The sequence below is a fragment of the Trachinotus anak genome, unplaced genomic scaffold, assembly GCF_046630095.1.
Source record: "Trachinotus anak isolate AG129_WGS33_773 ecotype Australia unplaced genomic scaffold, CSIRO_AGI_Tana_v1 ptg000007l, whole genome shotgun sequence".
NCBI classification, from domain to species: Eukaryota; Metazoa; Chordata; class Actinopteri; order Carangiformes; family Carangidae; genus Trachinotus; species Trachinotus anak.
Genome location: NW_027273858.1, coordinates 1141676 through 1168753, shown reverse-complemented (window position 1 = coordinate 1168753; position 27078 = coordinate 1141676). Strand labels below are relative to the sequence as shown.

Below are 27078 nucleotides of genomic sequence, written 5' to 3'. Positions count from 1 at the left end.
GAGTTATAAACAGCGGTTTAGAGGTTTCATATCCCCTGGTCAGGGTTTAGGTTAATTTGATATTTTAAGATTTTATGATGCTTTACTTTCACTGTTTATCATCAAGGGGAATCAAATCAGAAGATCAAAGAGAATATTAGATTAATCATAGCATTTTCCAGGTTGCATTCATTATTCAAATTCTTTATAGATAAACTACTTTAATTAATCAATGGATTGTTTAATCAACATGTCAAAAATGATGATGAATGCCCCTCACAGTTTCATAGGTTTTTTGTGAAAAGTAAGCTACGTTATTAAGCTCTTTTGAAACTGTATCCATCACATTCACAGTTTGTACCTCATAATACATTTATATATTAATTACTGATTTTCAAATTTACAGTCAGGTGATTGATAATGTCCCCATGTAGTTAGTCGCTGACAGCTACCCAGCCATCATCTGGAGTCCCTGTTCTCTTCAGAAGACCTAAAGCCAGTAGTTAAGTGGCTGGAAAATTCACTAAATAATCAGTAACTTTGCCCAAAAAGCACATTTTGTTTGCCCAGGAAGCCGGAGAGCTGTGGCAGGTCTGAAGCAGTGAAATAAAACCAGTGACTGACCTGGAGAACTTTGACCAGGACTCCACCTACTGCTTTTTATGAAGCTCTTTACAACACGTTTCAAAACAGCTGTGGATCGATTTTAGTCCGATTTTGAGATTTAATCTGACAGGTGGTGTCCTCATGTGCTGATGGGAAGCTCCATCATTTAAGAATTCAGAGTTTACAACCAATCTCCAATGCATCCAGCACATACGGTTTGTCATGGGCAAATGACAGTGGTGATATAAAAGAGGTAAGAATGTAAAATACAAAAGAATGTAAAATAAAAATAAACTCTTGAGCCTCAGATATCAGGACCTTCACATGAGGACATCAACTCTGTGTTTTAAGGAAATAAAGCTGAGCACAATCACATGTGACATATCATTTAGTATAGGGGGCAAACTTTAAGTCTCTGTGCAGGCTGATTTCAGGTCTGTACTAAAATGAATAAAAACGCTTTAGAGAAATGCCTGAAATGCCAGAAAAATATTACAAAAAGTGACTGATTTTAGAAAAGCAAAATAAAACCACAGGTATGGTTCAGGGTTATAAACAGTAATCAAAGTAAAATACCTTCCACATCATCACGTACCTTCCACATAAAGTGCCATGTTTCAGCTGCCAAGTCGCGACCAGCTCAACAATACATACGTTTAAATAACAAGATTAATCCAGAAACAGGGCAAACGGGAAGGCTTCGGGTTAAATGTTCCTAAGAGCAGAGCCGAAAGGTCATTGAACGCACAAAAGTTTCTGAGGTATCCTTCATTCAGAGGTGTGTGGCCCTTTACGTCCATTCACCACTGACGCTGCGGAGGACAAGGCATCCTGAAAACCTTGAAAAGAAATTAAAAAAAAGAAAAGCAAAGCAAGCACACATTCATCCGACCACACATCTCCCCGGTAGTTTCTCCACACGGAGCTGGAGCTGGCCTCGGAGGATCTTTTATTGCCTGCGGTGGCCGCCTCTCGTCTTCCAGCCCCAGTCCTGTAAACCACGTCACAAATCCTGGCTCTGACCCACCTCTGGTCGTGTGTCCTCGCCCCCTCACCACAGTTTATCACCTTATTATAAACGTCTTTTTTTATAATATACACCAGGATCCACTGCCAATAAAACCTCCAGTCAATCATTAACCGGTGAGGTTACTCTCACGACTCCATCCGCAGAACTTCAGGGGCCAGAGGCTGCGGACAGGCACGACTGATGGACGGGGACACGGGGAGTCGGTGTGCGCTCAAGAAATAAACATCAACGCTGCACACGGTGTCCGTGAACGCAACATTACGAGTACAAACGACTGCTGTCGATTTATAAAAGAAAAACCCGTTGAGCTACGATTGCTAACCCGAGGAGACGACAATCAACGCGACTCGCTTGGGAAAACGTACAGTGTGACAGCGTTTTTCAGATTTAAAGCCATTTTCTTACTGTGTGCCTGTAGGATGCTGGCGGAAGAGCGAGTCTGCGGGGTCGGCCTGGTCCCGCGGGTCTGACGGACCACGGCGATCCCGCGGAGAGGAAGACCGACAGCGGCCTTCGCTCGTGTCTATATTTTCTTTTTTCTTTAGCGGGGTTTCACCTTAACACACCGGGCTTCTCTTTCCTTTCGACATCGCTGGGTAAAAAAAAAAATCACAAAAAGGTGAAAAACTTAAAAAAATGTGAGTAGTTTGAAGATTCCGAGCAGGGGGAATGGGAGCGTCGCAGGGGGGTGGCAGCCAATGGGAACGTCGCTTTTCTGTGACGCATTTCTTGAGCACCAATAGATTTCTGCTACGTGTTTATGTTTTCTGACAATTCCGGGTTAAAGAATATTTACTTTTTTTGAAAATAAAATGCCAGAACTACTCATACGCCTGTCCTTATCCTAAGTACAGACATTTAAAGTAAATATATTGTGATGACTGGTATCAAACCGGCTGAGCAGCTTTCAACATCCTGCTACATTATTCACCCCGTTCAGTGGAGGAGGAAGTGTCCAGATTTGTGACAAAGTGCTACCACCATGCTGTCAAAATACTCCAGTACAATTAAAGTCCTGTATTTAAACTGTTACTTAAGTTAATTGTAGTATAATCAAGGAAAAGAAGTATCAAAATTACTGTGACACTTATTATAATTTATGCATTAATGTACTGTACTGTAAAGTGCTGCACTTACTGTACTAACTCTTTTATATAAGGCTGCAACTATATATAGATGGATTAATCTGTTGACTGGTTAGAAAGTGACACCTTCAAATGTCTTGTTTTCTATAAATAATAGTAAGACCCCACAATAAGGAAAAGCAGCAAACCCTCACTTTAGAGGAGCAGGAACCCTGAAATGTTTGACATTTGATTTTCTGTTGATCTTCTGTACATAAATGATTGTGGTAAAGTTTTTGTTTCAGTTGGAAAAGTAAGTAATAGCAATAGATGTCAGATAAATGTAGAGCAACAAAACATATAATATTTCCATCTGAACTGTAATGGAGAAGTATTAAGTATAAAATTACCTCCAAATTGTACTAAAGTACTGTACATGAGTATAAAGTCAGATTAGTGAATCTTTTTGTTAGAGTTGTCCATATTACATGCTGACAGTCTTCATCAACAACTAATTAGGGATGTTACATAATCGTCCTCATGCTGTTGGTGAGTAAAACAATAAGGAAATCCTGCCCCTGCCTGGTGAAAATGTGATATTGCACTGTACCACAGTTCCTATTGTGTGGGCAAAATATCTGCCCCCAAGTGAAAGATAAAGATGAACCTTTTTGGATCATTGGATCTATTCTTTTGATTCATTTTTAACAAATGTCCTGTAGGTGACAAATTAAACACAAGCTGCAGGCAAATCCCAGTGAACTTTACAACCTGATAACATCTAATAATAATCAGTGATTTGTGTCTAAACACAAATAAATGTCAGTGTAATAGATGCAGCCTGCTGATTAAAAATATGAACATATGTAATATAAACAGTACTTCAATTCAGCCATAAATGACATAGGTCACTTAACATCTGTGTAAGAAGCCATTTTTGACAAATGAGTGTTTATCTGTTATATCTACTCTAGCCCAAACACACCTATGGAAAAAAATACAATTATTATTAATTTATTTAGACAATTATTAATCTGTTTCATTCTTAAATAAATAAAATGCTCATGAATAAAAATAAAATCAGAACATATAGGGGTGTGTTTCAACAGTGCCTTCAAAATTACAATACCGCCCACTGCATCTCTCACTCCAGGCCTGGGCGACACAGGTATGTTAGTACCTAGTAGTAGTATTTGGAGCTGCAGTGCAGAGCCCAGAACAAATCTCCCTACAGGAACAATAAGATTACATAAGATTCAGACCATTTAAAGTCACCAATTCTCTTAAAAATGCATATTGTTGGACAGTGGAGGGAATCCCACACAGAAACAGTGAGAACAACGTCCACACAGCTGGCAAACTTCAACCCTGGACCTTCTTCCTCTGAGGTGACAGTGTTAACCTCTCAGCTGCCCAGACCTCTGAGTATGATGACGACACACTAGAAAAACAACTTTAACACCATCAGAAAACAACCATGTTGTTTAATTTTTTTTTTATTGGTTCAGCTTAAAAGTTATCCATTCCAGTGTATGAGGACTTAGTGCATCACTGACTAAATGTAACAACCATCCATTCACTTACCCCCAGAGAAAAATGATTGGAAAGTAGCTGGTAACAGATTTGGTGGACATCCAGTATATACTGTATACTTAAGGTGGAGTTACACTTATGCGTCAATCTGTACAGCAACCCTGACCGTGGTGTCTCTGGTGTCTATGAACAGGCATTTAAAACCAAAGTAAACCTGGTTACTTTCTTTTTTCATTTTGTGACAGACAGTGGCATTCAGAATGAGTCGGTTTGCAGCTTTTCTAACCTGCTTCATGTTGTCTTCACTATCAACACCAACTGTCTCCAGCAGGATTGGAAAGTTGTCAGAGAAAACACAAGCTAGCCAATCACTGCCTCTCGCTGCTGTACATTTTTTAACACACAAGTATAAATCCAACTTTACACCCATAAACACTGACTCACTCTCTCTTTCCCACACACACACACATACAGTAGTAATGCAAGGGTTGGTGGAGTGCTTTATCACAGGCGTGCTTCTGGAGTTTTGGGGCTGTCTAAGTGCTGGTGGGGTGGCCCTGCAGGGTTTAGTCATACTCCCAGGAAAGCCACAGCTGTGTCTCTCTCTTCTATCAGCTCGGCTGCTGTGGCGTCCATCTTTGATCGGGAAAAATCATTGATGGCCAGGCCATCCACAATCTTCCAGCTCTTGTCCTGAGGAAACAGCACACATTCATGTATCACTTTGTATTTTGGGACCTAATCTAATGAACAACCCTCCACTTTCTTTTTCCTAGTTCGGCCAAAAGAAGAGTAATTTAAAGCCCCCTGAAAATCTTGTTTTTGCTGACCTCCAGTGGTTTAACTTCTCACCTGGCTGCAGTATGCAGGTGTAGTCCAGGACCAAGTAACATCACTATTAGGTGTGGTTACACATTTCTAGCCTGGTGTTAATTTCAGCTGATGGAAGTGTGTCTTTTCTACAGTTGTTCACTGATTCCCAGCTACAGCGAGAAATCAACTAGCTGTATTGAAAACACAAGATTAGATCAGTCTCACCTTGATCTGGACAGGGAATGAGTAGATGAGGTCGTCTGGGACGCCATAGGAGTTTCCAGAGGAGTAAACACCCATAGAGATGAACTCACCCTGAAAAAAAACAGGAGAAAATGGTTAAATCTGCAGTGCTGAAATATATTGTTGCTTATTCCAGATACAGTGAAATATAAAATTCTGGACCACATTTTATGTGTTCTGTCAGAAATCAAGAAAACAAGTCTTCATCAGCATCAAAAGCACAAACATGGATGAAAAATGACTAAACCTCAGATTTATGAGGACATGCATACACACAGTTTGAGAAACCGTGTGCAGCAACCAGATTTTAACGTCCACAGAGAGGTTAGCTTGCCCCTTCATCAACTCCTTGCATCTGAATACCTCTGTTTGCTCCACCAGTCTCAATAACAAGAGTGGCAAAAAAGAGTTTCACCTAAATACATTGTTGAGGTCATTAAATTCACTTCATAATATTTCAATTTGACAATTTGAATATCTAGACGTGTTGACTGCAACAAAAAATCATATGCAGTCAGTGTAATCCAGTAACAACCTTTAAAAAACAGTGTTGCATATTAGATACCATCTCTCACCACATCACAAAAAATTAGGGTGGAAGGTTTCACAAGTACAGTCTGTTATTTGACAGTGTAACAACCACTTCTTGCCTAATAGTAGCAACGGGCAGACATTTCCTTTCCAGAACTGCAGTGTAAATGAACATGGTGTTTACCTCGGAGGTGCCTGACCAGATGTCTCTCATGTGGTCACAGATGGCCTTGGCTGCAGACATGGCACTGGACAGCTTCCTGGCCTTGATGACTGCAGCGCCTCTCTGCTGCACTGTCTGCAACACAAGAACGTGGACCATTGAATGAAAATGCAGAGGAGTTACTGAGCTGCGCAGCTACTTTGAGTTTATTCATCAAGGTTTTGAGATAAAGGCTGAAGGCTGCAATGTTTGCAACCAGTATTTCTGGCAATACATTTGAAAAACTGAATGACCATGACCACTGTACCTAAACACATTCATGAAAATACAATTTAACTGCTTATTGTTGATACTTTTTCATGGAAGATGTGCATTTGTTGAACAAACCAGGTTTAATATAATCATCAATTTCGTGAATTTATTTTCAATTACTTCTCTTGTCAATTATACCTCCTACATTTGATTATTTGATTTTACAAAACCAATCACAAATCTTGCATAAAATGCTAACATATTTTTTGTATATCATTTTCCTCTACTCTAGAAAACCCGGATGTCTAATTTTGGAATATTGTGCTTTTCCAAGCAGATGAAACAGGTGTTGTATATTAATGCAAAATGTTTCTCATAGTTCAATAGATTAGAATAAATTAACGTCAGCTCACAGCGATGAAATCTCCTTTGAGCCAGGCATCATCCTTGACTGCATCGAAGCAGGCGAGCTCACTACCAGACATGTTGACCAAGCAGTGGTGCACATCTGGGTACTGGGTGGACGAGTGGTTGCCCCAGATGATCACATTCTTCACATGAGTGGCCGGGACACCACAGCGCATCGCCACCTACAGGCCAGAAAGCAAATTCAGATTTCACTATCAGAAAGAGATGGGGGGAAAAAAAAAAGACTGACAATGTGAAAAGTCGTCAAAAGTCCGACGTGTACAGTGGGAACAGAACTGGAAGTGCAGAAGAGGCGGCTAAAAGAGCGCACCTGAGAGCGAGCCCTGTTGTGGTCCAGACGGGTGAGGCAGGAGAAGTTCTCTTTGGGGATGGAGGGAGCAGACTTAGCTGCAATCAGACAGTTGGTGTTGGCAGGGTTTCCCACAACCAGCACCTGAAAACAAAACATTCACACACACGTTTTAAAATGTAACCTGAGTGACTCATCTGAACCTATTTTCTGCTGTAGATTTTAAATCTTATTCTTAACAGGAAGAAGCAATGAAAGCAAACTTATTTGATGCTTAATAATCCAGAGGGACAAAATTATGGATAAGCATTAGAAAGTTAATGTGTTCTCACTGCAGTATGTTCCCGATATAAGGTAGAGTTGAAACATATTTATTATCTTGGTCCCGTGTCATTACCTTGACGGTCTTCTTGGCGTACTTCTCCAGGGCGGATCCCTGGCTCTTGAAGATGGCCACGTTGGCTTTGAGCAGGTCTTTCCTCTCCATGCCCTCCTTCCTGGGCATGGAGCCCACCAAGATGGCAGCGTCCAGGTCCTTGAAGGCCACTTCCTCCTTGTCAGTGGGGACAATGTCTGTGGAAGGAGAAAATTAATTCATTACTGGTGTCTGAATATGTTTATATACCGTATATGGTTCATTTTCCAACTAGAAACTGTGCCTCATAGGTCTGGGATTCATAGGTCAATGTTAAGACTTTGCCAAAAAGAAACTTTGGAATGATCAAGGTCTCACAATTATGACTATAAGTCAATGATTTCACTAACTTTCTCCTAAACTGACATGTTTTTGAGTCTTCAGTGTATTTCTTAAAATTACATTTTGGGCATATTCTCATTTGACTGGATCCAAGCAGAAAGTGTATGTTCATAATGCAACCTGTGAGCTTTTAGTGGTTTTAGGTCTCCACTGTAATGCAGAAAAATGTTGGAATTCCTAATAAAAGGTTAAGTGAACAATAAAATTGTTCATACACTTTCTAAATCAACGGCACCAAAGTCTGCAGCTTAAGTTGTTTCATGTAGCTGCAATTTAACACTATGGCAATATCCATCTTTCCATCTTTTCTAAATCATACGCGCATATGATTTTGAGAAATGCGGTTTGGAGGTGTCCCATGTGCGACCAGTATTGTACTGTACGGCTGGACCCATCTCAGTGCATGAAGCGTTGTCTTTGCAATACAGTGGGTTAATACAGGGGCCTCTCACAGCCTCTGTCCAAACAAAGCAAAGGACGGCACCATTTCAAAGGAAAAATTCCAGGTCACAATGGAGACGACACGTAATGGCGCCTCACAGTGACACCAGAAAACCTCGTGGAAACCATGCACCATTTTTATCAAGTGCTCCACAGAAGGAAACAAGTCTTAGCTGTCCCAAATACCTTACAGTGATGCATATTTGGTCCTTGGAGTAAAAGCATTTGATCACTTTTCTGAACCGAGGAAAATTCATTCCACCTCTGTCAGGATTCAGGGGAACTGCACAGTTGTCAGAAGCCATTAGCAACTCTCAGCAGGTGATAAATGATATTCAGGGCAGTGTAGAAATATATAAGGTAGAATGTTGATTAAAAGAAGAAACAAGTTTCTTCAATTAAATCGATTGATTAAAAAAAAAAAAATCATTCCATCTAATTTACACTTAATTGAAAACAAGGATACAGAGCTGCAACTTCTATTATTACCAAAGATAGATGCATTTACCATCTAGTACTGTGCATATTTAATAATTTTCCTTCAAAATATAATTATTAGTACAAGTCACAGTGGGAGTGTTACATTATTAACATGAAGAAGAATACATCCCTGCTTTATAGCAAATACTAAATTTTCACTCTACAATATAATAACTTAGTTTAACTCCAAATAGTTATTATAAAAGCAAATTGTGAAGTATAATCCATAGTTCACATGTTTAAGGAAAACTATGAAATTTGATGCCTGTATATTAGTAACATATAAGACAATATATTATGTTTATTATCTCTGCCGCCCTTAAACGGTTACCTCTCAGAAGTGGGAGGGCACAGTCCTGCAGCTCCATGACAACACCTTCCAGGACTGGCAACATGGGCGCAATGTCCAAAAGGAGCAAGGTGATTGGCTGGCAGAGAGAGTAGGAAAGGAAGTAGGCAGTGTGATGAATGGTATGAGATGAATGAAACATGCTGAACTGAATTGAAATCATAATTTCCATGCACAGTGACATCTCGGTGGGGGACTTAGTTGTCTCTGGGACAGAGTGTGAAAGCCTAAGCCATGTGGCTCAGGGACTATGGCGCGTGCCAAATGGATCAAGTGGTTTTAAAGTTGGCCTAAGACTCTTGGCACGAGACTTCAAGGACACTCCTGATTTGTCCCAGGGCACAAGGACGAGCAACTGCAATCTGATCATTTCCCACAGGGACAACATCTGTTCAGTGTAACCCCCCCCCCCCCCCACAGATATGACCCTGAAAACTTATGACACTCACAGCTGTTCACTGGGAGGTGTCACTGTCCTGCACACGTCTTGTGACATTGTCTAATGAGATAAGGGAATTCAATGTGTTACACAAAGCTCCTTCTTACCTGATCTTTGCCAAAGACATCTCCCTTGGCAATGCTGAACAACAGCGAATAGGCAATCTGCCCAGCAGCGCCGGTCACCAGAACTCTAATAGGCTCAGACTGCAAGACCCAAGCAAAGCACAATGTTGTTAGAACCACTAGCATTGATTTCAGTGGAAGGACAGGGATTAAAGTGACAAAGTGAAAGTTTAATTGTGCTACACAAGTGGTGCTGGGCATCTATTCTTGTCTACAGGATTTACTAAAGCAGGGGTCAGTTCAAAAATAGACTGTGCCTTCTATACAGGAGCATTACATAACCAAACCAGGGTATACTTGGGGTTATCAAGTTCATCGCCATCCTCACCATTCACTCATCATTACTACCCAGCTGGCTCAGAAACAAAGCAAAATAGCTTTATATGAATACGGTCTGAGGACTGACTGGATGTTTTTAAATGAACATGAGTCCGACGGGGTTGGTTACGTCATTCAGCGAGCCAGACTAGGAGTACCGTTAAAATAATTACGCCTACTTTGACGAACTCTGCAAAACTTTATGAGCCGCTTGATGAATCAAACTGAATAACCACAGTTCCATCTGTATTTAAAGAAGAACTGTATAAAAGTCGTCAGCTGTACTCACCATGCTCACCCAACAGCTCGGACTGCGCTCACCCACACCTCTCACCCAACTCCGAGGTAGCCAGTCACTCCTATCCAAGCCCCCTGTTGATTGCGACACTTGTAACTGTCATACGGCACACCGAGGAACCATGGAATTGTAGTTTTTGATCATTTACGCAGTCCTTTCGAAAAGAAGAAAACTAGTCTCAACACGTAATTCCGTTGATAGTTAGAGGAAACGTTGCTCTCTGTGACACTACAGTTACCTAGGCTGTACAACCAGGTGTCTACATAATATCGTAATTTAATGAGCCAGGTGGTTGACATACACGCTCGCTAATGAGCTAGCTAGTTAGCATAGCCCCTCAAGTACCGCTTGTAGTTGCTTAGCGACCTGTATCCAGGAGCAGAGGAGAGCCAGCTAGCATCGAGCGTGCTGTAAGTTAGTTAGCTTAGCTTAGCTACTCGTTAGAAACACGGACAGGACCAAGTTGTGTGATTAAATGGACCGAACAGCGACTAATGCTGTTAACCAACTATATTTGTACGAAATGAAACCGGTTAAACAGCCGTTTTCAGTGTAAAGCAGGTTGTGAAGTTTGTGTGATGCTAACTACCCCGAACAAACAGCGACTAATGGAGTTCTCATGTCCTAATCAGACCAAACCGCCTGATTATAAATGTTTACAGTGAAAAACATGTAGTAAGTTTTGCAGTTATCGCAACGTTAAGTTAAAACAAATCGAAAACACTGAAGCTAAGCACCGTGGGAGAGACACGAAAACTTTTACCGTCCTCGTCAGTGAGATAATCAAGGTAAGTTGATGACAGTCACCTGTCTCATCTCTTCCTCCCCCTCTTGTGTGTGGTGGTTGAAGTTTAGTAATCAAACAGGCTTGAAAGATGCTTGCCTTGACTTTATTTCAATTCCTCTGGCATGAACTATTTTATATTTTGCTCCTAGTTTTATAGACCAAATGATTACTTGAGAAAATGATGATTAGTTGCAGCCCTGATTCAATTAAACTGTAATTGTATTGCATCACTAAAGCTGTTTGCACATGAGAGATTTTGATCTGGTGATCTTTGGTCTTTCAGGGAGGGAGGTGTAAAGTGTTTCTGTCTACTATGTTGTTTTTAGTTGAGAGGACCATATAGAGGCCCAGTGTTATGTGAGTGTGGTCGTCAATATTTCATGGCCTCATTACAGGCTCATTACCTGACTCTAACAAAAAGCAGAGGAGATGGTGTTACACCTGGCTGGCATCAGGCTGTAGCTTAGCTTAGCTTGGCTGGCTGTCTGCAGGGTTAAAACACTGCGCCAAATGATTATGGTTGGAACAGAATTTTTATTAGTATTGGTGGTTGTGGCATGAGCATAATTTTCTATTTTGGTTCCATTATATTTCATTGCCTGTGTAGGGATGATATTTGGGGTTATTTTTAGACAGCAATGTTGTGTAGCCAGATTGACAAATGACTAAATAATAATTTCAGTTAGAGGTGTATGATGAATTGAGCTTGAAGATATGTTAGGTGATAAAATGTTAAATTGTCATCGTCATAAGCTGCCAGATATAAGATTTTGGTTATGTAATGCATGTTTTGATTTGGTAATTTAAAGCTGCATTACAGTTCAGATGTGGTAAACAGCAGGTCACACAAACCTGACCATTAATACTTCTATCTCGACAACATATCCATTGTTTAGATTAAACATCTGATGGCATCAACATTTTGAGAGCGTCCATCCTTAATTTCATCAATTTGTTAATAAAACACAGGCAGATGTTATTTAAAATTGGGCCATAATTCTTGATTATTTTCATCATCAATTAATCTTGGGATTATTTTTTTGATTAGTACATTTTTCATTTAAAGTTTACCTCATTCCAAGGCAATTTGTTCAAATGTCTTGTTTTAAGCAGCTTCCGTCAAGCAGGCATAAAATATTTATCTTTAAAAAGCTGGAACCAGCAAATGTTTGTCATTTTTGCTTAAAAAAACATAATTTTCTGTTGATTGACTAGCAGGATTGGATGAGCAGGATTAAAGAAATTGTGGTTGACAACTAGTGTCTTTGCTGTCATGACTTGTCCAGTTATCAGGAAGCCTGAGGTGATTGTCAGCACTACAGGGACCCTATATGTGATGCTCACTCATTTGCAGGCTTGGTGTTCTACAGGTGGTTCTGACCTCTGATCTTTCGCAGGGAGGCTTACACACACAAAATAAAATCCCAACATCAAACAATAGAGAGTCACTAATGCAGATAAACTATATATTCTCTACATTTCATGTATTTTTATTGCATAAGAATGGGAGAATACAATTATGTAAAATTTTCATTAGTTCATCATTAGTAATTAGAAGAATTTTTCAGTTATTTATTTTATTTTATTTTTTTACGACTGCAACAGAATATAATAACACGTGGTTTGATGGCACACAGTTATTGAGTAAATGTTTTTAAGCCCAATAATATAACAATGTAAATTTGGTTTTCAGTTACTGTGCTGCGGTTATACCACTGTTCTTTAAAAATTATGCAAGACCAGTTAGGTCTAGGCCCACAATTTCTGCCCTCAGTCTGAAAGGTGACATTTTCATGTTATAATAATATTTTCCTTTTTGTCAAACATCCTGCTGTTCTATCTTTCAATCTAACAGCACAAAATGAACCAGAGCCACCACCAATTTTTCATCCAGAGCCCAAAACTGGCCTTGCTTTTCGTGTCTCCATCTGCCAGTGACAGGGACTGACACGGACGCTTCCCTTCTCAAAAGGCTCTGCGTGTGATAGCTGGATTCAAAGCTGTTTGAAGCAGCTGCCACAGCCTGGCAGTCTTCCTCTCAGCTCCAGTTACATTTTTACCCCTCTGTGTGGCATGTGCTTACGGCTGTCATGGGTGTCAGTGTGGGACAAACAGGTGCTCACAGCTGTCTGTTGGCTGGCAGTGCTGTATGATTGCACTGTGGGTGAATTACATTGATCGGTAGAGCCTTGAAATTTGCTTTGGTCTACTTCTTTTGATGGTCCAGTTTTTGGTTTAACTCACCTGCTCTTTCCAGAGTGAGTGCAACTTTTTGTCCAATGCCCAGAGAGGTGAGGGAAGATTGACATCCTCTTAACAATGGTCATTCAATCGTAATAAGTGCAATTAAATCATCTTACTGAAATCCTGGTAATGGCAATTACAGTGGTTTCCAGACCTGAACATTTTGTAAAGCCCCATCTATCAATACTCCTGTATTGATAATGTTAAATGACAGTGTAGCTCCTGTAGTGATGAGCCCTTAGAGAATTGTGGCTCAACTCTGTCTTCCCCTCAGCTCCATGGAGCATTGTAGTGTTTCCAACTCATTCTTTTACTTTTACAACCTGTAACTTCGTCATGTGGTTGATTCTTCTCAACCTCGTTTCAAGCTGCAACAAGGCTAGACAGCCAAAGTTTAAATTCAAATTTAAGTTCAAATTAATCAATGCTGTTTAAAATCTAACAATCTGCAGGAATAGTTTGGACAAAACAAAGAATGCTATTGTAAAAAAACAAAACATTCATGTATTGATTGATTTGTGCTCTATATGTCACTGTGCCATTCTGAGATTTTGATCTGAAGTTTAAGATGCTGGAAGTTTGAGATTTAAATCCTGGAATTAAAGTGCAAATTAAATATGGGAGTCTTTAAAAGGTTGGTCCAGAGGAGTAAAAGTTTTCTGTCACAAAATGAAGAAATGATGCCACCTGTCAAAAGAAGATATCAGGAGCTGACACATCTACGAGTGAGGAGATATTAAAAGAACACAGTGGCCTTGAGGTTAACCTTTGTTTAAGCCATTTGATTACATTTTATTCTGTTATACATCATTGTGATATACAGGATCAGTTAAGTATTGATCACTCTTTTTAGAGGTGGAATAGGGTATTCTGCCGTTTCAGCCCGGGTGCGTATCAATATAGTACTTGTATCATGATATGAAATTAGATTGAAAATAGTTTGGTTATTATTTAGTACCACTGTGGACAGGCACCTGTTCTACATTTCATTTCTATGACAGTTTCATACTTGTTCCAGACTTTGTCCAGTCTTCTGACTGAGAGTAGTGAACACTGACTGCCATGTTTTGATTCTGTTTTTAAAAAAATTATTGTGCATTAATAATTTTTGATGTATACTGATGTATTTGGTCCACAACATCCTTGTGTTTGAATTAGTCAGTGTTGCTCTGTCCTACTTCTGTTCTGCCTGCATAGATTGGAGCTTAGTCTTTTGAGAGCCCAGAGTAAGGTACATATTTTGGATTGTATCTGCTGTTTTAGGGCGAGGCCTGCTCTCAGAATCAGAATATTGTTCCCTAAGAGATATTCATTAGCCTTTCAGTGCACTCTGTGTCAGGTGCAGTCATGACCGTGCATAGCCATCAAAATCACCTCAAATCCCCCTAACTTGTCAGATGATTTGTGACAGTTATGACTTTACATAAGGGCACATTTGAAAGAGTCTGTTGTTGCTGTAAATGTTATTTGACAAGTTGGACTCCAATGTTTATTTTCTTCACTGGCAGTCTCCACAGTCAGGTTGACATGAGGGGATTAGGCATACTTCGTCTTTGTAAAGAGGAAATCAGAATGAAACCAAAAACAGCAGCGGCACACATGATAATATCTGGTGCCAGTTAGCCACGCCGGCCTGATCCTCTGTGTGTGTGTGCTGTGAAAACAATTGCTATTGTAGATATTTTGTCCCACCCACACAGCAAGACCTGGAGCCCCACAGAAGCGAGGAGAGTGGGAAAGTTCACACAGATCCTGAGCTACACACCCGCGTACACATGCATACAGTTATGCACATACCCAAAGCTCAGCCTAGATTTGACTCATGTACACACGTGCACACATACACAGTACACTCCAAAAATCTTGATAAGCACATTGCAACATGACCAGCAGCACGTCTCTGTCTGCACAGTGTCTGCCTCCTCTGCTGACCCCGCTCTCTGTCCTTTGTCCACTCCATCTCCTCCTCTTCTTTTGTTCCCTCGTCGTTTCGCCTCCTTCATCTCCACCCTTTCTATCCGCTCCCACTTTATCTCCTCCTATTCTACTCCTCCACTTGTCCCCGCAGAGTGCACCTGAGTGACCCTGTTACGTTGGCAGCTGCGAAGCAGATAGCCAGCACACACACCGGCCTCAAAATCGCCCTCTTATCTCCCTTACAAGACCAAATAGCCCTCACAGTGCACCAGAAGACACTGAGATAGCAGGCTGCATCCACATGAGTGCACACATAAACACATAAACAGCACACAAACACAGTGGATAATTACATTATTGTCACTACTATCTCCCATCGTATTCAACTTCTGTATCCCTGTTCCATCACTCTGCCTACTTCGTGGCATATCTGTGTCTTAGCAGTGTCATGTTTCTGTGTCAGATTAGTTGATGAAGCTTTAGATCAGATGGAGCAGATAATTTTTGTTCCCTTTTTTATCTACACTGTAATGCAGACAGTAGTGGTGTTGTTTAAAATGAACCTGCATGGCCCCGTCCTGTCATTTGCTCTCATTTGCAATAACCATAATAATACACTAGATGTCAGTGTATGCCTGTAGTTAGTCATAGTCATTCTTGGCTGTCACTTTCCAGAGCATTTGGAAAGTGGTGTTGATGGATTTGTGGTGAAGACTCTCCGAAAACACTTGTTGCTGTGGCAGTAGTCTTGCCTCCAAGAACTGGGCTGATGACTTCAAATTGTCACTCTGAAATCTGCTGACTACATGACTACAAACTATGTTTGATTGCAGAGTACATACAGAAGTAGGCCCATAAGCTTTTTGCAAGGCTGAACGCACTATTCTATGTTGTTTTAAAGCTTATTTTCCTCTGGTTTGGGATTTGGGACAGTCACAATCTCTGTAAATTAGCTTGTTGATGTTGTAAAAATATTTATAAAAATCTTATCCAAGGTTGTAATCGGAAGCTAAACAGCAATATCATCTACCTTTTTCTCATAGCCACCAAAATAAATCTATGTCTGGTGTAACAATGCAAGCAAACAAACTATATTTATATAGCACTTTAAAAACAGAATTAATAAAGGGCTTAAGAGGAAGAACAAAAGGGAACAAACGAGATAAAACACTTTACGCTTTTTAAAATCCTAGGGAAAGAAAAAATGTAGTACAAGTAAACCACTCTGTCTCCTTTTTGAAGATATTTCTATGATGATTAACATAAAGGCAACCCAGCTGGAGAAATGGTTGACTTCAGAAAATGAGTTCATCTATCTTTAAAGCCATTATAGTTTTATAAATGCAGCTGTTGTAAGAAATTGTGCTCCCACTCATGGTGTTCAAAAAAAGCTTAATCTGTCTAGAACTGTCATGTTATATGGGAAAGACTGTATCCATACCTAGGCTATACAAGAACAAAATTATAACTCTAGTAGTTCAATGAGTCACGATTCATTATTATTTAATTCCTGTATGACCAAGGTCCCATGTAATCACTCAACATACTGTATATGACATACCTTTCAATAATTCCCTTTGTGTATAAGATATGTTAGTCTCGTTTGTGTTTTAGGCTAAGCAGTGCACGTCTCCTGAGCTGAAATATCATGAATTGGTTGCTTCCAGAAATAGCCTGCAGATCCATTTGAGCTGTTGTCATTGTGTAGCTTTGGCACTTTGAGGACAAGGCCTGGAGGCGTATGAATGTTTCCAATCTGCCTCAGTGTACCTACTACCTCTCTGAGTTTCTCCCTCACTGATTGCCTGTGATTGAAACCTGAGAAGGACTTTGTTTCTGGCCAAGTGTTGGCTTGCTGTGGGGGGAAAAAAGACAACCAAGCTCTCAATCAGAAAGAACATAGACCCCCAAAAATACACCAAGTAACTTCTTGGCACTGATGCAGAACTATTCAATTAAATCTCATATTGTATACACACACTGAGCCATCCTCGGAGGTGTTTCTTCCTCTGAGCGAGCCTCAACCACACTCTCCCTCTCTCCATTTGTCTCCCTGAGGTGTTTGCGTAGGGAAATGGTCCGTGAAATAGGTTTGACGGAATCAAACTCCATGTTAAGACAAATACATATTTTATAGCAGTTGATGGACTGATTGATGGGGCTGTGTCTTCATTTCCTTTGTGCGTCACAGCCAAAGATTTTTATCCGAAACAGTAATATGAAGGATCAAGGCTCGGCTTGTTTCAGAGAGGAGCTGTTCGCTTGTCATGTTATGACTTTGAGTGATTCTCGGTGTTCAAGTTTTTTCAGTGTGAGAATGTGTTTGTTTGCACCTTCAGCACCTCTGGCCACAAGAGGGCACCAAACTGCCACATGTTGACATTCTGCATCGGTCCTAGCTGAAGCCCGCTCTCCATTCCCTCTGCTGTTGACAGCGACCAACACACTTTTTTAAAAACTCACTGAAGGATGACCAAAAATGCGACAGCAACAGTGTCCTGGATCCGCAGCCAGTTGATGTGGCAGCAAACTCACACCAGAGAGGATGGAAGGTGCTTCTCGTCTTTTATAAATGCAACTGTTGTTTTAGCGCCACAAGGCTGGCTGATAAACTCCCCCTGACCCACCCCACCTAGCCCACTCGCACCACCTTTCATTAACCTCAACCCAAATCCATCCAACTGGACCAGTGACGGCAACTCGCTGCCGATGCTGGCGGTCACACCCTTCTGCACAGCCATAATGGGCCGTGGCACAATTGGGGGCCACGTAACCGACAACATTCCCGGTCCTTCCAAGAGGCTGGTTGCCTGCAGGTTACCAGCAACACTGCTTGTCCCTGTTTGTCTGCACTCACTAAAAGGAAAGAATGTTTTCCCCCACAACATGGCTGTGTGGGGATTAAGGCCCATTCTGAGTGGCCCCGGGTCGTGCAGCAGATGTTAGCCAGGATAGCGCTCGTTGCCGTGCCGACAGTGAGCCGGCGGGATCGGCCCGCCCAGACGACGTTAAGCCTATGTACATGTATGGGAGAGAAGGGGGGGGGTGAAGGACCTGTCACACATTAAAGAGAATGGCGGTGGGAAATTTGTCACAGTGGTCACACACTAATTCATCCTCACTGTCTGTGATCGTCATCTCACACGCAGAAAGCTGAGGAGTTTCACATGGTTAGTCTGACGCCGGTTTGTGTTTGAATGGTTGCACAGGCTTGTGGGTCGGATTGAGACTGTGACATCAGGGCAGGACGTCCAGACCTCTCAGTATTTACTCAGTGGGTGGAGAGTGTTGCTAAAATATATTTATTACTTTTGATTACCGCTGTTCATTAACCGATTCTGACTTGTAAACTCCATTAGGTATCTACTTTAAACACATTTCTTCATGTGGTTGGCTCAAGTCTGTAAACAGTGAATTCTACAATAGCAACACATGAAAGCTTTTAAACCAACACTTGCTCATCATCTGTCAAAATCACTTCCCCTGTGTGAGCATTGGTTTTTACCCTCCCAGATGATGTTTTAATGTGATGTGTTGTTTTAACTGCTAAGCTCTCAAGTGCTTGTCACACAGAGCCTCTAATGAAGATGACTAAATGTACAGATGGTGTTACGAGTGAAAGGAAAACCATGAGATATTGTCAATATGGCACAAGTCCATAGGGACAGTTCTGTTGTATTTATGGATTTTACTTTTGCATCCATTTATATCTGATGCCAGGAACCATAGTAAGAAATCTGATGTCAGAGTCACAGCCATTATGATGATATTTGACATTTTGTTAATACAGATGCACAATGATGAGTGAAAAAGTACAAATACAAGAAAGGGGGAGAAGTACGTTCTTGAATAAGTTAATTTTGAATTTTAAATTCAGGACAATGTTTTCATTTTTTTCTTACTTCCTACCTTCAACTGTAACCATTTATCTCAACCTCAACTCTGTTTGAATTGAAGGGAAGGCTGGATGGTCGTTTGATGTGAAAGAGGAGCCTGTTCTCTTTACGTCAGACAGGTCTAACTGCAGGGTGAATGTGTTTAACATGGGGCCCAGTTCAGGCACCTGTGGTGCTCGTAAGCGTCAGGCTCGATGGAAAGAGGATACAGGGTCTGACAAGACACGACTTGACCCAGCAGTGCAGGCAGAGCCCCGCTATTGTCCTGGATAAACAGCAGAAATCAGTGTTGTAGAATTTCCCTTTGTGTGTGTGTGTGTGTGTGTGTGTGTGTGTGTGTGTGTGTGTGTGTGTGTGTGTGTGTGTGTGTGTGTATGTGTATGAGAGAGAGAGAGAGAGAGAGAGAGAGAGAAGCAGTCTTCATGTATTTGTGTCTGACAAAATGAAGTGAGCAAGGAACTTCTCAGGGGCAAACAGAGCACAACAAGCAGTGTTTCAGTGTGAGTGTGTCTAAGTCAGTGGACAATTGTGTGAGTCTTCGTTTGTGTGTGCGTGTGTGTGTCATAGTGCACAGGCCATGCCGTTCAGTTCCACAATGACTGTACTCTCTAAGGATGAGTGTTGGGCAGGGCAGGGCTGTTTTCACGCACGGCTGGATGTTTGGGCTTTCTGACAGATGGAGAATAGCCAGATGTGTGTTTGTGGGCTTGTGTGTATGTGCATATATGTGTGCACAATTGTCTTATTTCATGCTTCCATTCTGCTGATTTCAGACCTCAGCAGCAGCTTAACTGACCCCTTACTGCAGATGACAAATTACCAGACTCCATGCTGACAGGGAGAACTTTCCTCAAACTCAGAATGTGTCAGGAAACAGAGGAGGAACAAAGGCTTTGTAAGAACGGAGCTGGACATCAACCCTGTTTTTTTTTGTTTTTGAATAGTGTGTGTATTATTTTGAAGATACCTTGAGCTCTATGATCAGTTTACAAATGTCATTGCAGGTATTGAGGTCTTTGAAATCCAACCAGTAACACATTACTGCAGTTTGACACTGAAGTGAAGCTTTATCCTGAGCAAATGAGTCCAATCGGCTAATACTAAAATACTTAGTTAGTTGATCGACAAAAAACAAATAGCAGTTCTGATAAGTGACTGTTGTCATTACAAAGTGAAATACTAAACGTTTGTAGATTCCCAAATTTTTAACACCATTGTCTGTGAAATACCTTTATTGTCTGTGAAATACCTTTAGGATTTTTGACTTATTTGACTGACAAACAAAACAATTTAAGACATTTGTTTTTGGTAATTTTAGATGAGGATTGGGTTACTGTAATCAATAAACAAAATAACTGTGAGCTACTGAATTTGTTTTATCTCCCGATTAAGTTCATTGCAAACCCCAAATAAAGAACAATGCCAGTTTGAAAACCCCTGCCTAAAGCTCATACTGTAGTGATGAAGTGTGATAGACAACTGCCAGGTAAAGGGAAAGAAGGGAGTAAACGACAGAAAGGATTTTATTCCTACTTCTAGACTGCAGCAGGGGGAGAAGGGAGATATGACACCGGCATCCATCTCTGAGGTCACAGCAAAGAGAACAAACCTCTTGGTCCGAGTGGCACCGACGTCCGACCGCTCTGTGCCATGTCAACCTGTCAGAGAGAGAGAGAGGCAGAGGGAGGCGCTGCCCGCTGAGAGGTGTCCAAGGTGTCATGGCCTCGTCTGGGAGGTGACAGACAGCATGTGTGTGAGTATGTGACGGGGGAATAAGACCGCTGAAAAGTCTAGGGGACGTTCATCGTGACCTTTCGTTTCGCCAGGGTCCATCTCGCTCTGTGCATCTGAGAACAACTTTAAAGGACCTCATCCTCCTGAGCCCTTGACAGGTGTGTGTGTGGTTGTTTTTTGTGTACCTAAAGTACACATGCGTTTGTGTACAGCAGTCGTGGAAAAGCTTTAGCTGAGCTGTATGTGACTTGGTGCTTTTGTACACAGTGAGAAATACAGCTACAGGACATTGTTTACTGCAGAGACACAGACACTTATTGTGGCCTGTTGTTTTCTTTTCGATCATCCTTAAAAATGAAGTATTTTCTGATCTACAAATACGTATAATTTTATCTTCAACTGACGACATAATCATGACGTGTGTGTTCAGGCAGAACCTGAAGCAAGGTTTACAGTTGATGCCAGAGGAAAGACGTGATTCGATGCAAATTTTTTTCCTTGTTGGGCGAACTGGTGCAAACATGCGTCAGCACGAATTTAAAATGTTTCAGCTCGAGGGAAAAGCAGATAAACCAGAGGAAAATAGCAGAACTGGAGTTTCTGGTGGGTTCTGGGTTCTGTCAGAGGCTGAACTGAGCAGAAATACATACAGTCACATTCCCACAGACATGATCAATGCATCCATTGATAACTAGCATAAAGCTAATGGCTGTGCAGTTGGTACTTTTGCCGTTTGGGCAGATAGCCACAAATGGTCGAGTAGTCAAATTCACTTTTTGTCTAATGACAAGTCAGTTATGGCTTTCTGATTGATGCCCAGGGGAAAAAAACTGTCAGCCTGATTATTACTGTTGCTTTTAATGAAAAGGCTGGAAATAATCTGTTTTGTTTTTCTCTAGTGCACAAAAAGACCCAACCCAATAATGACTTGATGCCACTATTAAGTATTGTTGGTGTAGCTAAAAGCTGATGTGTCTTTTTCCCTTGTGCTATAGAGCTTTACTATTGTGCAAAAAACTGTTAAAACACATTGGTGAGCCACAACATGGCACTAGGTGACATTTTCCGTCATTATGATCCAGCTGCAGTGAGTAACAGTAGAACAAATCTTCAGCTGGAAATAGTCCCCAGTAAATATTTCCTCCAGTTTGAGTAATATTCACTAAAACGTCACAATTAACTTTTGAAATTTTGAAAAATTGGGCTTCATGCTGAGACTCAGACAGGCTGAGGAAGTCAAAGTCTTGAGAGATTGACCAACACATTGTTGGTTTTTTCCTTTGACATAACAAAACTATAAAGTATGGCCTTGTTCTTAAAACTTTTGAAAGTACAAATATTTGGCACACAAAATTGATTTGCAAGAAATAGTGCTGTAGTTTACTTGTAACCAGTACTTCCAAAGCTTTTGAAAACAGTTAAAATATATTTATGAAAATGAGAAGACTGTGTCAAAGAGATAATTACCAGGAATGACACTTAAATGAGCTGTAACTGTACATGTGTATGAACAGTGTGAATCAGAATCAGAATACTTCCACAGGGGGAAATTAGGTATATATGCTGTATATGCATTGAGCATAGGTATGTTGTTTTTTGTTGGTTTGAGCAGTATATTTATTTATTTAATTTTATTTTTTGCACATGTGTGCACACTAATGGACATATTTCATCATTTGTGTCAGTGTGTGAGTCCATGCGTGTGTTTAGCGTTTATACGTGTGTTTGTGGTCAGGAGGTGAGGGTCGAACAACAGGGAACTAAACAGCTTTAAAAGAAGAAAATCCAACAACATAAACAAAACCACGGTCAGTGTGACACGTGTCACCTTCGCGGTGACGGGGGACAGACACCGGAGAGCCGCAGAGTCCCCGAGAATCTCTTTGAAGTCAGCCTGCAATTGTGCTGCTGGTTTGGAAGTATTGCCTTCCTGCCCTTGGGCGTGGCTATAGGGCAGATGCACTCGGCTTTTAGTGAAACACTTGCCAGGATTAGGCCTATTAGCTGAACGGGAGGGAAATACGACCATTGCTGGTTTAGTGGAATCCTGGCTGAATGTGGAAATTTAGTCTCCTTAGTTGAACATTTTGTCGGCATAATGGAGCCAGAGGTCTCCCTCGCTTTTCCCTTTTATCTTTTTCAACAGATCTTCTGCCTCATCAAGACCTGATTGCACATACTCCACCAAACATCTCTTTCTCTCTGTCCTTCTGTGTCCCTCTGTCTCAGTCATTACTGGTGCAGTGTTTGTGTTTCTGCTCCAGGCATTGGGTAAATACCTCTGCTGGAGTAGGTTTTCCCCCCACTTCCCTCCATTACCTTCTCTAATGACGTTTACACATCTGCTTAGAGAAGCTTCAGCTCATCTCTCTGTCTCCCTGTGTCTGTCTTTCTCTGCACACAAGCACACAGACCCACTGCACAGACGCTGCAAGATTGTGTTTAAGAATTACATTCTAGATTTCATGGCTACTAAATTAATATCTTCAATTAACTAGTGAAATTCAGAAGCACTTGATGTCCACATTGCCTCTGTAATAGACCAACAAATCACAAAACTTTATTCACAAATTTAAATCTGAGCAAAAGAACAAAGATATTCACACGCTTATAAAAGGAAACAGATGTAAATGAGATGTCTTCCACTTGTAACAACGTTATTGTGACCACTTATGCAAAAAATCGTAGTAATATTTTTTTGTTTTTACTTTTCGAGAGGGTAAATAAGTCCTTATCTGAAAAGATAATACGACCTTAGCGAGCAGAATTGCTGAGCTGAAATGATAAATTCATAATTTTATTATTAATCTGCAAACAGGTTTTTGTCCTAGAAAAGAAAATGCAGTGTATGATAATTATGATCCTCTCTACCAGTGTGTTCCTGTCTGATCACTTGTATATGTTCTGTCCCATTCTTGTGAACATGATATCTCAGGAACACTTTGAGGGAATTTCTCCAAATTTGGCACAAACATTCACTTGGATTCAAGGATGAACAGATTAGATTTTAATGGTCAAAGGTCAAGATCACTGGTACCTCACAAAAGACGTTTTGGCCATAACTCAAGAATTAATCGCTGATTATGACACAATTTCACACAAATGTCTAATAGGTGATGATGAAAATGATGAAGTGATGACATTTTATATACAAACAGTCAAAGGTCAACTTCTCTGTGACATCATAATGCACTGCAAAAACACTTCTGGCTGTTATTCAGTGCTGTAACTCAGGAACTTAAGGGGGAGATCATGACCATATTTCCTGCAAATTGACTTGTTGGTGGAGGCAAACAACCACGAGGCAGTAATTCTGCTTTGAGTTTCATTATATGGCAAAAAAAGAATCTGTTGCTTTTTTTCTCTGGAAACCTGAACTTTTCAACTCCTCACCTCCACATGCCCCCAAACCTGAACTGGTGTTACTTCAAGTGATCTGCTGGTTTCTTCTGCTCACACACATACACATTTGCATGTGCCTGTGTACGCACACACACACACACACACACACACACACACACATATTCTGAGAAACACACATACTCACGTCACTTGACAATGAGACTTACCCAGCGGTCATGTCACTCCGGATTCATTTCCCCGCTGATTGACATGTCATGTAAAATATACACACACATATGCACATCCATGCAAAGTGACTGTACCTGTCACCTCTCTTGTATAGTATTACCTTTACCTCATTTTCTTCTGCCTGTCCATCACCTCTATTCTTCCTCCACCGACAGCTGAATAGGCTCCTGTGGGACTTTAAGTGTGTTTGTGTGTGTGTGTGTGTGTGTGTGAGACAGGTTGTCGGCCTGCTGCCTGGCGCCACTTTGCCCACCCTCCACTCTCCTCCTCCAAACCCTCTGTCTTGTAATGGGACAGTTGAGAAGATACACTGTACCTGTGTGTGTGTGTGTGTGTGTGTGTGTGTGTGTGTGTGTGTGTGTGTAGTTAAGTGCATAAACTGCCGCCAGACCTCACAGCACTTTCACTCTGCAAAACCTAGTCTTCAGTTCGTCTCTTCTTCTCTCCTCAGTGGGACGAGTCCTGTAACGCCTTAGGTCCTCCACAAAACCACTGAAGTAGAGACTGAGAGACTGATAGACGCTGAGGGGGAGAGAGGATGAAGAATAACAGAACTTGACAAGAACATGAGGCCTCTGAGGCCCTGTCAGTGGCCCCTACAGTCTACAGTGTTTACGACACACCACAGTACACTACAGAACAATGTAGGTCAAGTGTTGTGCCCATAGATTTGTGCAGTGGGAGGAGACTTTTGGGAACCCCTGGTTCTGAAAGTAAAAGTCCCACTCATTTTTCCCGTAGACAGTGTCACAGTGGGACCGGTTCTACGACTATGAAACCCTCTCAGTTAAATTTTCCGTCCAAAACATTAACAACTGCATTAAAATATCTGGTTCTTAGATGAAAAGTCAAAGGGACAAGCTTGTGTACACAAAAATTGCAGGGGAGACATTAACTATGACTCCCATGGTGCATTTCCACAAGAAACATCCAATCACTGAGCTTAAATTCTGTGGCCTGACCCTCCAACAACATGTGGAAACCTAAGATTCTACTATTGAGAACAACAGTGATTTTACAGTCTGCAGCTTCAGCTGACTTACTTTTACTCTTTGGATTGTTTGTGGTGGAATTCAGCAAATACTGAGGTCTGTTTTTTTTAACAACTGCGACAACAAGACGTTTTTTTCTGATGCTCTGATTTGTGCCTATGACTGGTGTCTTCTCCGTTGCTGCGGTGACTGATGCTCATGGGTAATGTAGTATTAAAACAACGTGTAAACATATATTATAAACCTATAGGGTTGTTACATCTTCCAGGAAAGTCCATGTTAAGCAATATTGAGAATATTGTTGAAAGAAAAGTGATGATAGGTAATCAGTATCAAAAATCTAATCTATTCTCTGGAAATGTTGCACTCGAGTCGTACTGATTTTGTTAAGTGTATTTACATGCCGTTAAAAGAATCAGAATCAGAATCAGTTTTATTGCCAAGTATGTTTTCACATACGAGGAATTTTTTCTGGTGATTGGTGCAATTGAGGATCAGGGGGATCAGCAACAGTGGGGCTCTCTAGCCTTGTTGATGAGGCTGATAGCAGATGGGAAGAAGCTATTTTTGTGGCGAGAGGTTTTGGTCCTGAAGGACCGCAGCCTCCTGCCAGAGGGGAGTGACTCAAAGAGTTTGTGTCCAGGGTGGGAGGAGTCAGCTACAATCTTCCCTGTACGCCTCAAAGTCCTTGAGGCGTACAGGTCCTGGAGGGATGGAAGATTGCAGCCAATCACCTTTTCCGCAGAGTGGATGATACGCTGCAGTCTGTTATTGTCCCTCTCCGTGGCAGCAGCGTACCAGATGGTGATGGAGGAGGTGAGGATGGACTCAATGATGAAGGAGAACAAATATCCATCCTTTCAGATTTGTTCGCAAACACCAGATGTGTGAGGGGTGAGATGAAACGGATGGATGCGTGTTGCTAATGTGGAAAAAAATGGAAGGTAGTTGTTGTAGTTTGACCCACTGATTTGACCTGCTCACTTACATCAGCGGTGGCTGTGTCAAACTGTTCATGGCGGCAATTAAGGTACTTTTACAACCCTTAGCGCCCGATAGCTGCAATTTTGCACCAGTTCTCTCTGAACTGTCTGATGTGTTTATGGGACGGGATCTTTTCCAGAGAGTTTGCACAAGTCTCTTCTCCACCACACAGACACTCAGCTTATCTGTTCTCTCAGCATCCACAGGCCTCCCATGACGTCTTCCTCGGTTACATTAGACACTTGGATTCTTTGTTTTATCCAGTTTTTCACTTCTCATTATCTCCCTCTTCCGTCAGTGGCATATCTTGTGTTTTCAGATGTTGTCCACCTTTCTTTGCTCTGATATGACACTGGAAGCTGGAGGACTTCTCCCTCAAGGATATGCTGAAGATAAGAGCTGGTGTGAGTCTGTGTGTGTGGTTTCATATGTATGTAAATGTGCGTATGTGTAAATTTCCTCAGGTATCACAAGGTTAAAAGATAGGCGAGTATGCATCGGACTGTATATGCCTTTCCATGCATACGTATGCACCGTATGAGTTCAAATATCAGACATTTGAGAGATAGGAGTGTATGTGGTGTAGGACTGACTTGAGTGCCTGAGTGTGTTTACTGAATACATGAGTATATGTGTTCATGTAGTCTATGATTGAGACTTGGCAGGAACTTCAAGGCACCTCAGACTGGAAAATCTGCACTCATACACTCACAATTGCACACAGTTACCCAACCTATCTCCGTCTGTGGATGAACTCTGTGTATGTTCTTCATGTTTGCCAAGTTTCTCTCCGA

At 41.2% G+C, this 27078-nt stretch overlaps 3 protein-coding genes across 13 annotated transcripts in view; 1 reads left to right on the top strand and 2 right to left on the bottom strand.

Annotated features, from left to right (window-relative positions):
- Nucleotides 1-2314, bottom strand: part of ugp2b (UDP-glucose pyrophosphorylase 2b) — a 30953-nt gene extending 28639 nt beyond the window's left edge. Inside the window, exon 1 of one of the 3 annotated variants that reach the window (XM_071479851.1) lies at nt 2021-2314. Coding sequence is in view for 1 of the 3 variants with exons in the window: in XM_071479850.1 (XP_071335951.1) it covers nt 1181-1199 (19 nt within the window). In the remaining 2 variants the exon portion in view is untranslated. Of the gene's footprint in view, nt 1-1180; nt 1953-2020 lie in introns of those variants that run through there. The other 2 variants (XM_071479852.1, XM_071479850.1) reach the window with 2 other exon arrangements.
- Nucleotides 2315-4162: 1848 nt separating this feature from the next.
- Nucleotides 4163-11059, bottom strand: mdh1ab (malate dehydrogenase 1Ab, NAD (soluble)). 3 transcript variants are annotated; one of them, XM_071479857.1, is made up of 10 exons: nt 10903-10923; nt 10131-10293; nt 9506-9604; nt 8942-9038; nt 7330-7505; nt 6954-7076; nt 6628-6804; nt 5984-6097; nt 5251-5340; nt 4163-4905 (listed from the first exon to the last, which is right to left on the bottom strand). In XM_071479857.1, exons 2-10 carry the CDS (start codon nt 10131-10133, stop codon nt 4783-4785), a joined length of 1002 nt encoding a protein of 333 aa, XP_071335958.1. In that variant the 5' UTR covers nt 10134-10293; nt 10903-10923; the 3' UTR covers nt 4163-4782. The 3 variants fall into 3 exon arrangements, with proteins under 3 accessions (XP_071335958.1, XP_071335956.1, XP_071335957.1); XM_071479855.1 differs by lacking the exons at nt 10131-10293; nt 10903-10923 and adding an exon at nt 10947-11059; XM_071479856.1 differs by lacking the exon at nt 10903-10923 and having other exon boundaries at nt 10131-10465.
- Nucleotides 10666-27078, top strand: part of wdpcp (WD repeat containing planar cell polarity effector) — a 79392-nt gene continuing 62979 nt past the window's right edge. For 4 of the 7 annotated variants that reach the window (XR_011691292.1, XM_071479846.1, XM_071479841.1 and 1 more), the window contains exon 1: nt 10666-10927. The gene's annotated coding sequence lies outside the window, so the exon portion shown is untranslated. Of the gene's footprint in view, nt 10928-20522; nt 20737-24759; nt 24953-27078 lie in introns of all 7 variants that reach the window. The other 3 variants (XM_071479847.1, XM_071479842.1, XM_071479848.1) reach the window with 2 other exon arrangements.

Bases quoted from the DNA above. Each gene is read 5' to 3' on its own strand.
- mdh1ab (XM_071479855.1), bottom strand. The intron at 7,077-7,329 runs GTAATGACACGG...TTTTGTTTTCAG, and splicing joins ACGCCAAGAAGACCGTCAAG to GTGCTGGTTGTGGGAAACCC. The intron at 4,906-5,250 runs GTGAGACTGATC...CTGTTTCCTCAG, and splicing joins CATTCCCTGTCCAGATCAAG to GACAAGAGCTGGAAGATTGT.